This window comes from Aquarana catesbeiana, linkage group LG06 (assembly GCF_042186555.1).
Source record: "Aquarana catesbeiana isolate 2022-GZ linkage group LG06, ASM4218655v1, whole genome shotgun sequence".
Taxonomy (NCBI): domain Eukaryota; kingdom Metazoa; phylum Chordata; class Amphibia; order Anura; family Ranidae; genus Aquarana; species Aquarana catesbeiana.
The window spans coordinates 14881672-14897156 of record NC_133329.1 but is presented as its reverse complement, the minus strand read 5'-3'; the positions used below and the strand labels follow the sequence as shown (position 1 = coordinate 14897156).

Below are 15485 nucleotides of genomic sequence, written 5' to 3'. Positions count from 1 at the left end.
ATCACCCCCTGTCACCAGTGTCGCTAAGCGATCATTTTTCTGATCGCTGTATTAGTGTCGCTGGTGACGCTAGTTAGGGACGTAAATATTTAGGTTCGCCGTCAGCGTTTTATAGCGACAGGGACCCCCATATACTAACTAATAAATGTTTTAACCCCTTGATTGCCCCCTAGTTAACCCTTTCACCACTGATCACTGTATAACCGTTACGGGTGACGCTGGTTAGTTTGTTTATTTTTTATAGTGTCAGGGGACCCGCCGTTTATTACCGAATAAAGATTTAGCCCCCTGATCACCCGACGGTGATATGCGTCGCCCCAGGCAGCGTCAGATTAGCGCCAGTACCGCTAACACCCACGCACGCAGCATACGCCTCCCTTAGTGGTATAGTATCTGTACAGATCAATATCTGATCCGATCAGATCTATACTAGCGTCCCCAGCAGTTTAGGGTTCCCAAAAACACAGTGTTAGCGGGATCAGCCCAGATACCTGCTAGCACCTGCATTTTGCCCCTCCGCCCAGCTCGGCCCAGCCCACCCAAGTGCAGTATCGATCGATCACTGTCACTTACAAAACACTAAACGCATAACTGCAGCGTTCGCAGAGTCAGGCCTGATCCCTGCGATCGCTAACAGTTTTTTTGGTAGCATTTTGGTGAACTGGCAAGCACCAGCCCCAGGCAGCGTCAGGTTAGTGCCAGTAGCGCTAACACCCACGCACCGTACACCTCCCTTAGTGGTATAGTATCTGAACTGATCAATATCTGATCCGATCAGATCTATACTGGCGTCCCCAGCAGTTTAGGGTTCCCAAAAACGCAGTGTTAGCGGGATCAGCCCAGATACCTGCTAGCACCTGCGTTTTGCCCCTCCGCCCGGCCCAGCCCAGCCCACCCAAGTGCAGTATCGATCGATCACTGTCACTTACAAAACACTAAATGCATAACTGCAGCGTTCGCAGAGTCAGGCCTGATCCCTGCGATCGTTAACAGTTTTTTTGGTAGCGTTTTGGTGAACTGGCAAGCGCCAGCGGCCTAGTACACCCCGGTCGTAGTCAAACCAGCACTGCAGTAACACTTGGTGACGTGGCGAGTCCCATAAGTGCAGTTCAAGCTGGTGAGGTGGCAAGCACAAATAGTGTCCCGCTGCCACCAAGAAGACAAACACAGGCCCGTCGTGCCCATAGTGCCCTTCCTGCTGCATTCGCCAATCCTAATTGGGAACCCACCACTTCTGCAGCGCCCGTACTTCCCCCATTCACATCCCCAACCAAATGCAGTCGGCTGCATGAGAGGCATTTTTATGTCCTCCCGAGTACCCCTACCCAACGAACCCCCCCAAAAAAGATGTTGTGTCTGCAGCAAGCGCGGATATAGGCGTGACACCCGCTATTATTGTCCCTCCTGTCCTGACAATCCTGGTCTTTGCATTGGTGAATGTTTTGAACGCTACCATTCACTAGTTGAGTATTAGCGTAGGGTACAGCATTGCACAGACTAGGACACACTTTCACAGGGTCTCCCAAGATGCCATCGCATTTTGAGAGACCCGAACCTGGAACCGGTTACAGTTATAAAAGTTACAGTTACAAAAAAAGTGTAAAAAAAAAAAAAAAAAAAAACACAAACAAAAATATAAAATAAAAAATAATAGTTGTCGTTTTATTGTTCTCTCTCTATTCTCTCTCTCTCTATTCTCTCTATTGTTCTGCTCTTTTTTACTGTATTCTATTCTGCAATGTTTTATTGTTATTATGTTTTATCATGTTTGCTTTTCAGGTCTGCAATTTTTTATACTTTACCGTTTACTGTGCTTTATTGTTAACCATATTTTTGTCTTCAGGTACAGCATTCACGACTTTGAGTGGTTATACCAGAATGATGCTTGCAGGTTTAGGTATCATCTTGGTATCATTCTTTTCAGCCAGCGGTCGGCTTTCATGTAAAAGCAATCCTAGCGGCTAATTAGCCTCTAGACTGCTTTTACAAGCAGTGGGAGAGAATGCTCCCCCCCCCCCACCGTCTTCCGTGTTTTTCTCTGGCTCTCCTGTCTCAACAGGGAACCTGAGAATGCAGCCGGTGATTCAGCCAGCTGACCATAGAGCTGATCAGAGACCAGAGTGGCTCCAAACATCTCTATGGCCTAAGAAACTGGAAGCTACGAGCATTTTATGACTTAGATTTCGCCGGATGTAAATAGCGCCATTGGGAAATTGGGAAAGCATTTTATCATACCGATCTTGGTGTGGTCAGATGCTTTGAGGGCAGAGGAGAGATCTAGGGTCTAATAGACCCCAATTTTTTCAAAAAAGAGTACCTGTCACTACCTATTGCTATCATAGGGGATATTTACATTCCCTGAGATAACAATAAAAATGATTAAAAAAAAAAAAATGAAAGGAACAGTTTTAAAATAAGATAAAAAAGCAAAAAAATAATAAAGAGAAAAAAAAAAAAAAAAAAAAGCACCCCTGTCCCCCCTGCTCTCGCGCTAAGGCGAACGCAAGCGTCGGTCTGGCGTCAAATGTAAACAGCAATTGCACCATGCATGTGAGGTATCACCGCGACGGTCAGATCGAGGGCAGTAATTTTAGCAGTAGACCTCCTCTGTAAATCTAAAGTGATAACCTGTAAAGGCTTTTAAAGGCTTTTAAAAATGTATTTATTTTGTTGTCACTGCACGTTTGTGCGCAATTGTAAAGCATGTCATGTTTGGTATCCATGTACTCGGCCTAAGATCATCTTTTTTATTTCATCAAACATTTGGGCAATATAGTGTGTTTTAGTGCATTAAAATGTAAAAAAGTGTGTTTTTTCCCCAAAAAATGCGTTTGAAAAATCGCTGCGCAAATACTGTGTGAAAAAAAAAAATTAAACACCCACCATTTTAATCTGTAGGGCATTTGCTTTAAAAAAATATATAATGTTTGGGGGTTCAAAGTAATTTTCTTGCAAAAAAAAATAATTTTTTCATGTAATCAAAAAGTGTCAGAAAGGGCTTTGTCTTCAAGTGGTTAGAAGAGTGGGTGATGTGTGACATAAGCTTCTAAATGTTGTGCATAAAATGCCAGGACCCCCCCAAATGACCCCATTTTGGAAAGTAGACACCCCAAGCTATTTACTGAGAGGCATGTCGAGTCCATGGAATATTTTATATTGTGACACAAGTTGCGGGAAAGAGACAAATTATTATTATTTTTTTTTTTTTTGCACAAAGTTGTCACTAAATGATATATTGCTCAAACATGCTATGGGAATATGTGAAATTACACCCCAAAATACATTCTGTTGCTTCTCCTGAGTACGGGGATACCACATTACCACATGTGTGAGACTTTTTGGGAGCCTAGCCACGTATGGGACCCCGAAAACCAAGCACCGCCTTCAGGCTTTCTAAGGGCGTAAATTTTTGATTTCACTCTTCACTGCCTATCACAGTCTCGGAGGCCATGGAATGCCCAGGTGGCACAACCCCCCCAAATGACCCCATTTTGGAAAGTAGACACCCCAAGCTATTTGCTGAGAGGTATAGTGAGTATTTTGCAGACCTCACTTTTTGTCACAAAGTTTTGAAAATTAAAAAAAGAAAAAAAAAATTTTTTTTTTTGTCTTTCTTCATTTTCAAAAACAAATGAGAGCTGCAAAATACTCACCATGCCTCTCAGCAAATAGCTTGGGGTGTCTACTTTCCAAAATGGGGTCATTTGGGGGGGGTTTGTGCCACCTGGGCATTCCATGGCCTCCGAAACTGTGATAGGCAGTGAAGAGTGAAATCAAAAATGTACACCCTTAGAAATCCTGAAGGCGGTGATTGGTTTTCGGGGTCCCGTACGCGGCTAGGCTCCTAAAAAGTCCCACACATGTGGTATCCCCGTACTCAAGAGAAGCAGCAGAATGTATTTTGGGGTGCAATTCCACATATGCCCATGACCTGTGTGAGCAATATATCATTTAGTGACAACTTTGTGCAAAAAAAAAAAAAAAAAAAAAAAAATTGTCACTTTCCCGCAACTTGTGTCAAAATATAAAATATTCCATGGACTCAACATGCCTCTCAGCAAATAGCTTGGGGTGTCTACTTTCCAAAATGGGGTCATTTGGGGGGGTTTTATGCCATCTGGGCATTTTATGGCCTTCAAAACTGTGATAGGTAGTGAGGAGTAAAATCAAAAATGTACGCCCTTAGAAATCCTGAAGGCAGTGATTGGTTTTCGGGGCCCCGTATGCGGCTAGGCTCCCAAAAAGTCCCACACATGTGGTATCCCCATACTCAGGAGAAGCAGCTAAATGTATTTTGGGGTGCAATTCCACATATGCCCATGGCCTGTGTAAGCAATATATCATTTAGTGACAACTTTTTGTAATTTTTTTTTTTTTTTTTTTCAATCACTTGGGACAAAAAAAATGAATATTCAATGGGCTCAACATGCCTCTCAGCAATTTCCTTGGGGTGTCTACTTTCCAAAATGGGGTCATTTGTGGGGGTTTTGTACTGCCCTGTCATTTTAGCACCTCAAGAAATGACATAGGCAGTCATAAATTAAAGACTGTGTAAATTCCAGAAAATGTACCCTAGTTTGTAGGCGCTATAACTTTTGCGCAAACCAATAAATATACACTTATTGACATTTTTTTTACCAAAGACATGTGGCCAAATACATTTTGGCCTAAATGTATGACTAAAATTGAGTTTATTGGATTTTTTTTAGAACAAAAAGTAGAAAATATCATTTTTTTTCAAAATTTTCGGTCTTTTTCCGTGTATAGCGCAAAAAATAAAAACGGCAGAGGTGATCAAATACCATCAAAAGAAAGCTCTATTTGTGGGAAGAAAAGGACGCAAATTTTGTTTGGTTACAGCATTGCATGACCGCGCAATTAGCAGTTAAAGCGACGCAGTGCCAAATTGTAAAAAGTGCTCTGGTCAGGAAGGGGGTAAATCCTTCCGGGGCTGAAGTGGTTAAACTACGTCCCTTTCTAACCAGTGAAACTACAAAGCTCCTGATTCACTCCCTGGTTATCTCTCGCCTTGACTACTGCAACTCACTCCTCATTGGCTTACCTTTTAAATAGACTATCCCCCCTTCAGTCCATCATGAATGCTGCTGCCAGACTCATCCACCTTACAAACCGATCAGTGTCTGCTACCCCTCTCTGCCAATCCCTCCATTGGCTGCCACTCACCCAATGAATTAAATTCAAAATACTAACAATAAGTTTCAAAGCCATCCACAACTCTGCCCCCAGCTACATCACTAACCTAGTCTCAAAATACCAACCTAAACGCCATCTCCGTTCCTCCCAAGATCTCCTGCTCTCTAGCTCCCTCATCACCTCCTCCCATATCCGCCTCCAGGACTTCTCCCGTGCCTCGCCCATCCTCTGGAATTCCCTACCCCAATCTGTCAGACTGTCTCCAAATTTATCCACTTTTAGGCGATCCCTGAAGACTTTCCTCTTCAGAGAAGCCTATCCTGCCTCCATCTAACAACTGCATTATTTTCTCCATTAGCTCATCCCCCACAGCTATTACCCTTTTGTATAACTCGACCCTCCCTCCTAGATTGTAAGCTCTAACGAGCAGGGCCCTCTGATTCCTCCTGTATTGAATTGTATTGCACTTGTACTGTCTGCCCTAATGTTGTTGTAAAGCGCTGCGTAAACTGTCGGCGCTATATAAATCCTGTATAATAATATAATAATAATAATAATAATAATAATAATCATCACTGTAGTAATTAAAAATTGCCTTGTCTGGACTTCTCCTTACATTTTGCTGTGCAGTGAGACTCTGTCTTCCTTTTCTGTCCCTGCAGCAGAGGAAGACAGACAGAAGAACAACCATCTGAGAAATAAAAACAAAAATTCTCTGGTCACATATTTGATGACCTCTCAGCCATGAAGGGGTTAATGCCTCTCCCTGCCAGCCAATGATTGGCACACAAAGTGCAGTGTCAGCATTTCCTGAATGTTGTAATATGTGACTGTCTGATCTCCCCCCCCCCCCCAGGCTCAGTAAGGACCAGCGATGGGTCTGTGCAAGAAAGTGATGGTGGGGATCTTCTCCAGAGAGTCCGATGAGACGTACCAGTGGCTCATCGACCAGCTGCTATCACCGCAGTTCCGATCAGTGGTCCAAGATGTCCGCACAGTCCTTGTGTCCAACACCGTGTGCGGTCACTCCGCTCAGCTGGCCCAGGAGATCAACAAGTGCAACTTCGCCATTCTGTATCACACCAAGAAGAGAGGACGGCTGAATGTCACTGACGTCACCGATTCGTTGTACGACCAGGAGCTGAGACATCTGTCCGAGAAACTGGGTGAGGCTGATACTGAGAATTACAGTGAGGGAAGTGGTACTGTGCAGAGTCCATACATACAGAATAAGAACAGATACCGAGAATTACACCCGACACACAGGACAAGAGAAGTGGTACTGTGCAGAGTCCATACATACAGAATAGGAACAGATACCGAGAATTACACCCGACATACAGGACAAGAGAAGTATTCCTGTGCAGAGTCCATACATACAGAATAGGAACTGATACTGAGAATTACACCCGACATACAGGACAAGAGTATTACTAGATTGATAAGCAGAAATATAAACTCAGAAATGTTATCTGGTGTGTTCCATGTGACAGATATGATCTAACTGCAATTCTCTTAAACTGTCACCATCATGAATACATGATAAAAATTATATACAGTATAATAATTTTCTTTTTTTTCTTTCTTTCTCTCTCTCTCTTATTTACGGAGAAACATTGTTCAGGCAGAAGTTGGAGAGATACAAAGTAACATTAAAGGGGTTGTAAAGGTAATAACAAACAAAAAAAAAACCAAACATGTTATACTTACCTTCACTGTTCAGCTCGTTTTGCACAGAGTGGCCCCGAACCTGGTCTTCTGGGGTCCCTCGGCGGCTGTTTCAGCTCCTCCCCGAGAGAACTAACCACCTTAATGCAAGCTCCCTCGCATGATGGTTAGTTCTTGCGGGCGCGCTCCCATGATACAGCCGGCGGCTATAGTCGCTCACTGTATCACTCGGTCCCGCCCCCCGGCGCGCCGCGTCATTGGATGTGATTGACAGCAGCGCAAGCCAATGGCTGCGCTGCTTTCAATCCATCCACTGTAGCCAATCAGCGGCCAGGCTGAGCGGCGAAATGGATGTCGGGAGCGAGCGACTGACTTTCGAGGGGTCAGGTAAGTAAAACTGGGGGGCTGGGGGCGGCAGTTTGGTCGAAGTTTTTTCACCTTTACAACCCGTTTAAAGTGTCACTAAACCCACAACAGTAAAAACGAGTCTGTATATGCAGCATAGCATGCTTGTTGTACTCACTGTGGAACGTTAGGGGTTAATCTTCCGCATTGTGTAAAAAGGCTCTTTGATCCTGTATGCATAGATCCTCCCCCTCCTGTAGGGTCTATATGGGGAAGGCCAGCTAACACGGGTGGCTAAGATAGAACATGAAAGACACATAGCGGAGGAGAGCAAAAAAAATTCCAGGAAATTCTTTAAGTATGTAAACAGTAAAAAAGGGAGGACGGACCATATTGGCCCCATAAAGAATGAGAAAGGACATCTGGTTACAAATTAGGATAAAATCTTAGAAATAAAGAACACGAAAGAGAGATGGGTTTGCTTTAAGAGCATATTAAATAAGGGCATTAGCTAGTGCATCCCATTGGGTAATAAATTTAAAAGAGCAAACAGAGTCCTGGGTGGCTTAACTCCAATGTAAAAAAGCATATAAAAAGCAAAGGAGAAGGCCTTCAAAAAATATAAGGCTGAGGGATCATCATCAGCATTCAGACTTTACAAAGAATGCAACAAGAAATGTAAGGGTGGCTAATGCCGCGTACACACGGTCGGACTTTACGGCGGACTTTGCCCGGCGGATTTTTCGACGTACTTTCCGACGGACTTTGTGAATGAACGGACTTGCCTACACACAATCCACCAAAGTCCGTCGAATTCGTACGTGATGACGTACGACCGGACTAAAACAAGGAAGTTCATAGCCAGTAGCCAATAGCTGCCCTAGCGTGCCTTTTTGTCCGTCGAACTAGCATACAGACGAGCGGACTTTTCGACCGGACTCGATTTCAACGGATAAATTTTAAACAAGTTTAAAATCTAAGTCCGTCCAACTTTTGAGAAAACAAAGTCCGCTGGAGCCCACACACATCGAATTGTCCGACGAAATCCAGTCCGCCGGGCAAAGTCCGCCGTAAAGTCCGCTCGTGTGTACGCGGCATAAGATAGAACACGAAAGACACATAGGGGAGGAGAGCAAAAAAAAATCCCAAGAAATTCTTTAGGTTTGTAAACAGTAAAAGAGGGAGGACGGACCGTATTGGCCCCATAAAGAATGAGGAAGGACATCTGGTTACAAAGGATTGGGAGATGGGGAAGGCATTGAATTTATTCTTCTCCTCAGTCTTCACGAGTGAATCGGGGGGCTTCAGTAACCAAAACTGCAGTGTTTATCCTCATGACACAACACAAGAAGCACCTCCATGGCTAACAGAGGACAGAATTAGAAAAAGACTTGGGAAACTTAACATTAATAAATCACCGGGACCAGACGGCTTGCATCTGAGGGTACTTGGGGAATATCTTGCTCAACCATACTTTTAAACGTCTCGAGAAAATGATTAGATTACTTTTTGGGATTAAAGACTGATTGATTTCTCAATCCGCTGTGTTGATATTCTGATTCTATAGGCTGAGTGTTAAGAACTCGTTTCTCTGCAAAATGTTTTTTGATATTAAATTTACGTACAAAATTCTCAGTATCAATGAGCACCTCAAATGTGTTTAGTTCAAGAGCACCGGTAGAAATATAGTTTTATACCCACGGCCAGCTGCCATCATCCGAACTGGCTCAAAGGGATACCTAAGGGGCAACTACTAAGGATTAGATGTAATTGTGATTCAATGTCAGATTACATGTCTCAATCTAATCTATTGGTTGACAGATTCAAAGAAAAAGGGTACCGGGAAAAAGATCTCAGGGCCACCCAATTACTTATTTCATGGATGGATGGGGATCAACTCTTGAAAGATAATACCAAAGAGAAATGTGAACTGGACTATGTTCCTTTTCTGACTAGTTTCAATAGGGACTATAACATTTTTTCAAAACACTGGCCAGTTTTGCTGGGAGACAGGACTTTGTCTAGCTTCCTACCAGAATGTCCTAGGTTCATCTATGGGCGTGCACCGAATTTACGAAATAAACTAGCCCCGAATGTATTAACCCCCCCCCCCAGGAGAGCTCCCACTTTCTTGGATCTCAAAGGGTTTTTTTTATTGTAGGAATTGTAAAGCCTGCAAATTACCGTATTTATTGGCGTATAACACGTGCCGGCGTATAACACGCACCCAAAGTTTAGGAGGGAATTTTAAGGAAAAAAAACTTTTAGGAGGGAAGTTTAAGGGAAAAAAACTTACATTAAAATGCCCATCGATGCAGCCTTATCTGTCCATCTGCAGCCTTTTCAGTGTCAGTGCAGCTTTGTCAGTGCAGCCTTGCCCCAGTGCAGCTTTGTCAGTGCAGCTTTGCCCCAGTGCAGCTTTGCCCCAGTGCAGCCTTGCCCCAGGGCAGCTTTGTCAGTGCAGGTTTGCCCATGCAGCTTTGCCTCAGTGCAGCCATGTCAGTGCAGCTTTGTGCACTGGCCGCCGACATACACAGCCGTGTGTAGATTCAAATATGGCGCCGAGACTGCAGGGATTCGTCGGAGCCGAGATACACATACCCGAGTGTTGTCGGCTTTTTTCGGTGCAGCTCACAGTCACGCCCAGTCCCGCCCTATGATGGACATAACACAGGTCCAAGGGCGGGACTGGGCGTGACGGCGGCACCGAAAAAAGCCGAGAACACTCGGGTATGTGTATCTCGGCTCCGACGAATCCCTGCAGTCTCGGCGCCATATTTGAATCTACCCACGGCTGTGTATGTCGGCGGCGATCGCGGCAATTGGCGCGATCGCTCCGATCACACAAAATCGGCGGGGATCGGCCTATAACACGCACCCACGATTTACCCCTGATTTTCAGGGGAAAAAAGTGCGTGTTATATGCCGATAAATACGGTAACTAGGAATAATATGAGAAAAGTAGAACACTTCACATCCTTCAGCACGGGCAAAGACTACAAAATAGGCAAATTCAGCACCTTCAAATCTACCTATGTCACGTACCTCATTATTTGCCCATGCGGGTTGCAGTACGACGGATGTACCAAGAGAAACCTCTGCACACGTATCAATGAACACCTCACAAATATTAAAAACGGTTTCCCCAAACACAGTCTCTCTAACCATTTTAGAATCCACCATCGGCAGGATCCTAGCTTGGCTAGATTTTTTGGGATTGACAAACTGGATGCTGATTGGAGGGGAGGAAATATGGTTCAGAGAATATCCAAAAACGAAACGGAATGGATTTATCGATTGAATACACTTACTCTGGCAGGTATCAATGTCGACATTGATCTAAATTGTTATCTGTCCAATTATTGATTCATATCCATACAGATTGTGTAGGGGTAATCCATTCCGGTCTCATCCCTTTATATTCTTCTTATATCTCCTCCAAATTTAGGTAATAATTTTAATTTTGAATCTATTTAATTCCATTATTTTATTTATATATTTTACTTCATTTTATTTATTTCACTATATTTATTTAATTTTTTTTATCTATTTATTTTTGTATCCTGATTTATTCATAAAATGACACTTTATTCAGTTGTGTAATCTGGCATATATCCACAAGATGGCAGTTTAGATGTCCTAATAATTTTATAACCGTATTCTGCTTGCTGGCCACAAGGTGGCAGTGTTTCCTTTAATTTTATTTTTCAATTTTGGTTAATCCCTCTGCGAGGCGGGATGTCACCGGATGGGATGCCTTTGATTGATGTGTGTATTTAAGGAGGCGGAGTGTCTGTTCGTACGATCCCTGATGATGTCAGAATGCACTGACGAAACCGGCCGTTTGGATACAACGTTGCACGACCGCAAAATTGTCAGTTAAAGCGGTGCAGTGCCGAATTGCAAAAAATGCTGTGATCAGAAAGGGGGTAAAATCCTCCAGGGCTGAAGTGGTTAAGTGCCGGTTCACACAGGGGCAAGCCGACTTACAGCACGTCTATGCAAGGTGATCTGCACGCCACTTCAGCGACTTTGCAAAGTGACTTCTGTATAGAAGTCAATGCAAGTCGCCCTGAAGTCATTCCAAAGTAGTACAGGAACCTTTTTTTAAGTCGGAGCGACTTGAGACGCTCCCATTAGAACGGTTCCATAGTACAGAACGGAGCGGAATCATCGGGTGGCTGAGTCGTCTGACAAGTCACCCATGTATGAACCGACACTAACGCTGTATACATTATCTACAATGTGTTATGTTCACCATTTCCTGTGAATTCAGCAATTTCCTTCAGATTCTGGTAACCAACACCAGACTCAGACGTAGATAATGTACTGCCTGCTGGAAGAACCTAGAAGAGAAGTTTCTCAGTGGCCCCGGCATTGCTTTCAAGGTTTTGCTGTTGTAGAGATGGAGACCATGTGACCATGACCAATGTCAAGGCACTGGTCACATGACTTCTGCTCGAGTGAGGCTATTTTCCTACATGATAGGGGTTTTTTTTTAGTAACTCACATTTCATTCATAGGCTTACCGTTTTTGATAGAAAAGCCTATCTCCTTGCCAGCATGGTGCAGAGAAGGAACCTTTCCTTATACGTGAATGCAGAGGTCCAATACCCCCCCCCCCCCCCATTGTGGCAGAGCACTCCAATCAGCAGAGAGCATGAGAATTTCTGATTACAGTTTTATAGGCCTGAAGCAGCAGGTGGTGTTTCAGACCTCTGCAGAGAGACCGCTGCTTTCCCACAGAGGACAAGGATCCTTATCTGCAGCATGCTGGCAGGGGACAGGCTTTTCTGCTCAGCCTGTGGCTACTTTAAGAAAATTAACTGGTGAAGACCACATGACCAATGTCTAGGCTTTAGTCATGTGACTCAAGCTGGAGGCAGCCACTTTTCCTATATAAAATATTCAGAGGACATTTTATTAATTCTCATTTCATTCATAGGCATGCAGTTTTTTTTAGAAAGCAGCCACAGCCTGTGTGAAAAAGCCTTTCTGTGCAGAAGCCGTGTTCTCTCTGCAGAGGTCCAACATGTCCCCTGTTGAGTCAGAGCTTTCCAATCTGCAGAGAGCGTGGCAGGGACATGCTGGCCATAGCATTGCTGGTACAGAAGGGCGAATCCTAATGCTCATGCGCAGGCGCGATCCCACAAGTGCCCATAATGCACACCCACACCAATGAACTTTGGCATCCAAATGCCACATATAAGTGCAGCAGGTTCACTAGTGCTTTGCTGTCTGATCTGCAGCTTGTACCCTGTATATACCTGTTCTTGTAATCCTTATCTGATTCCTGTGTTTGACCTGGCTTCCTCTGACTACATTTGCTATCCATTATCCTGTCCCTGGCTTGCCTTGTTGACTTTGCTTAATCTCTCCTCTGCTTGATCTCCTGTTGCCGAACCTTGCCTGCATTCTGACCGTTCTTTGCCTGCCGTCTATGCCTACTTCTGATCGTCTGTTACCAACCCTGGCTTGTCTGACCACGCATTCTGTATCTCTTCTATTCTGCATGCACCTGCCTGGTCCCTGCTTTCTGCTGCCACCAGCCCGTAATCTGCTGGCTTGCCAAAGCCTGCCGTTTTAACCTGCTGGTCCACCCTGGTGACACATCCAGCACACGGAAGACGATTCAGGCACCCATGCACCACCACGCTCTCGCAGCCATTGTTAAAACATTGGTAGTCCAACATGTCCCCTGTTGAGACGGAGCCTTCCAATCAACAGAGAGCATGGCAGGGACGTGCTGGCCAAAGCATTGCTGGTACTGAAGGGCAAAGGCTAATGCACATGCGCAATCCCATAATGTGCACACGCGCCAATGGGCACGCATGCTCACCAATGAACATTGGCGCCCAAATGCCATATATAAGTGCAGCAGGTGCACTAGTGCTTTGCTGTCTGATCTGCAGCTTGTACCCTGTATATACCTGTTCCTGTGATCCTTATCTGATTCATTCATCCATTATCCTGTCCCCGGCTTGCCTTGTAGACTTTGTTTAATCTCTCCTCTGCTTGATATGCTGTTGCCAAACCTTGCCTGCATTCTGATTGTTCCGGAATCTGCTGGTTGCTGTTTCACCTGCTAGTCCACCTTGGTGACACATCTTCCACATGGAAGACGATCCAGGCACCCATGCATTACCACGCTCTTGCGGCCACTGTTTAAACATCGGTGGTCCCTGAGCAGGGGTTGTATGAGAGGCCTTCCCTCTGCACGTCAGGCTCAACTGTCAGGTACGTGACAGAGCATGAGATCTTTTGATTGCAGTGATTTAAGGTTGACTTAGTAGTGGGCTTATTGGAGCTCTGCATAGAAACCATTGCTTTCCCACAGAACAAGGGTCCTTCTCTGCAGCATGCTGGCAGGGGGTGGGCTTTTTAACCCTCTCTGGGAAAAAAATTGATTGTAAGACTCTACTCATATTTTATTTTATGCACCTGGAATAAATTTGGCTGATTTAAACTGAAGATCCAATTGGGCTTCATGGAGAAGTATGGCCAAAGCTTTTTTGGCTGTACATCTCCTATGGATCACAGGAGTGCAGTTCCTTCTACATTCCTGTGACCATTTTCAGCCAAAAGTGGGTTGAAGCTCGCTCCCAGGCCAACTTCACAAATCCAGTCCAGGCTGTGAAAAAGATCCCAACCATATGGCCGGGATCTTGCCCAGAAGCCTGGACCGGCAGCTGGCTCGGCCTTTTAGAGAAGCCGCAAAGAGCCTAAATCAGTCCATCCCGCCAAGTCCACAGCCCAGCGCACCAGTGAGTGCTGGAGGGGAGAGCAGAGAGCCGCTGACTGACAGTCAGAGCGGAGGGTGGAGAACTGAGCGATCAGTGGTTTTTGATTTCTCAGTTCTCACTGCAGAACGGGTGAGGGACAGATGCAGAATTGTATCAATGCTGCATCCACCTAGGTCTTTCTTTCCTTTCCTTTTCCTTTCCTTTCGATTCCTCTCCTTTCCTCTCCTCTCTTTTCCTTTTCCTTTTTCCTTTTCCTTTTCCTTTCCTTTTCTTTTCTTTCTCCCAAACTTTTCTTTTAAAGTAGATGTAGATGAAAAACCCTCACCGGACAATATTCAGTTTGCTGTGTTTCATAGACAATCTCATTTCCTCCAGGAAGAGAGTGGGTCATCGTGCTGGTGGATGACGTGGAAACTGATGACTCGGAGGTCTACAACCAGATGCTCCATGATCAGCCACTAATCAATCAGCTTTCGGGGTTGTTAATTGTCATGAACAAAGATGAGAAGAGTCAGTATGACCGGAGCGAAGGTAGCGGCACCTATCAACAGGGCATGGGGATCCATTCTAAGGAAAAGATAGAGAAGATTTTGGCAAAAATTAAAAAAGGTAACAACGTATTAATTTGGAGCTTCCAATTTTTTTCCGGCAGGATTGGTAATATACATTTTGATTTTATGTTTAATTTTAGGTCTACCTTTTACATTTTCTCAGCCCATAACTGTCATGGTAATTAGCACATTTACACCTGCGAAGGGTACAAAACAATTCAGGACAGGAGGGCCCTACTCATAGGAGCTAGACATCTGCACTGCCAAAAAATTAGTTTGTTTTCGTTTCGTTGTTGTGTTTTTTTTGTTTTTTTTTCAGGTCATTTGTTCTGATCGAAATTCATTATTTAGAATAAATTTGTAACTTTGGAAAAATTTTAAATTTTTTACGTTCCATTCGCTTAGAGGTGGTAATCATTATTTCAATAATTCGTGAAAATCCAGAATTCGAAAATTTCAAACAACCAAAATCAGAAATAATAACTAACTAATAATAACTAACTATTTAAATTATAGGTATTGGAATTTCCTTTCAAATTTGGCTGTAACTGAACGTTACGAATACAAATTTATCCAAAGTTGCGAATCATCCAAAATAACGAATGTCACATCTAAATGATTGGAACGTAACAAATTTATAATAATAAAACATTATTATTATTATTATTATTTAGTTACGTTCCATTCATTTAGATGTGACATTCGTTATTTCGGATGATTTGTAACTTCAGATAAATTTGTGTTTGTTACGTTCACTAACAGCCAAATTTTAAAAGAAATTCCAATACCTATAATTTGTTAGTTTTTATTAGTTATTATTTTGGAATTTCAGATTTTTAGTTTTAGGACAAATTTGTTAAACGGGTTTTCGTTAATTCAAATATTTCCAAATTAACGCATTTCGTCAAAAAACAAAACAAAAAAAAACGGGTGGTCCAGACCCTGGTGGAGAATATGCCCCCCCCCCACTAGACTCCTTGGGTCTAGAAAATAAGGCCAAATGGATGCAGTATCAACAACTTTA

The 15485-nt window shown here is 43.7% G+C and overlaps 1 protein-coding gene across 3 annotated transcripts in view; it reads left to right on the top strand.

Annotated features, from left to right (window-relative positions):
• The window catches only part of LOC141147508 (uncharacterized), a 49734-nt gene extending 35072 nt beyond the window's left edge, over positions 1–14662 (top strand). For all 3 annotated transcript variants that reach the window (XM_073634741.1, XM_073634740.1, XM_073634742.1), the window contains 2 exons: positions 6011–6320; positions 14286–14662. In XM_073634741.1, coding sequence (XP_073490842.1) covers positions 6029–6320; positions 14286–14647 — 654 coding nt within the window. In that variant the 5' untranslated portion in view covers positions 6011–6028 and the 3' untranslated portion in view covers positions 14648–14662. The remainder of the gene's footprint in view (positions 1–6010; positions 6321–14285) is intronic.
• The last annotated feature ends 823 nt before the right edge of the window (positions 14663–15485 follow it).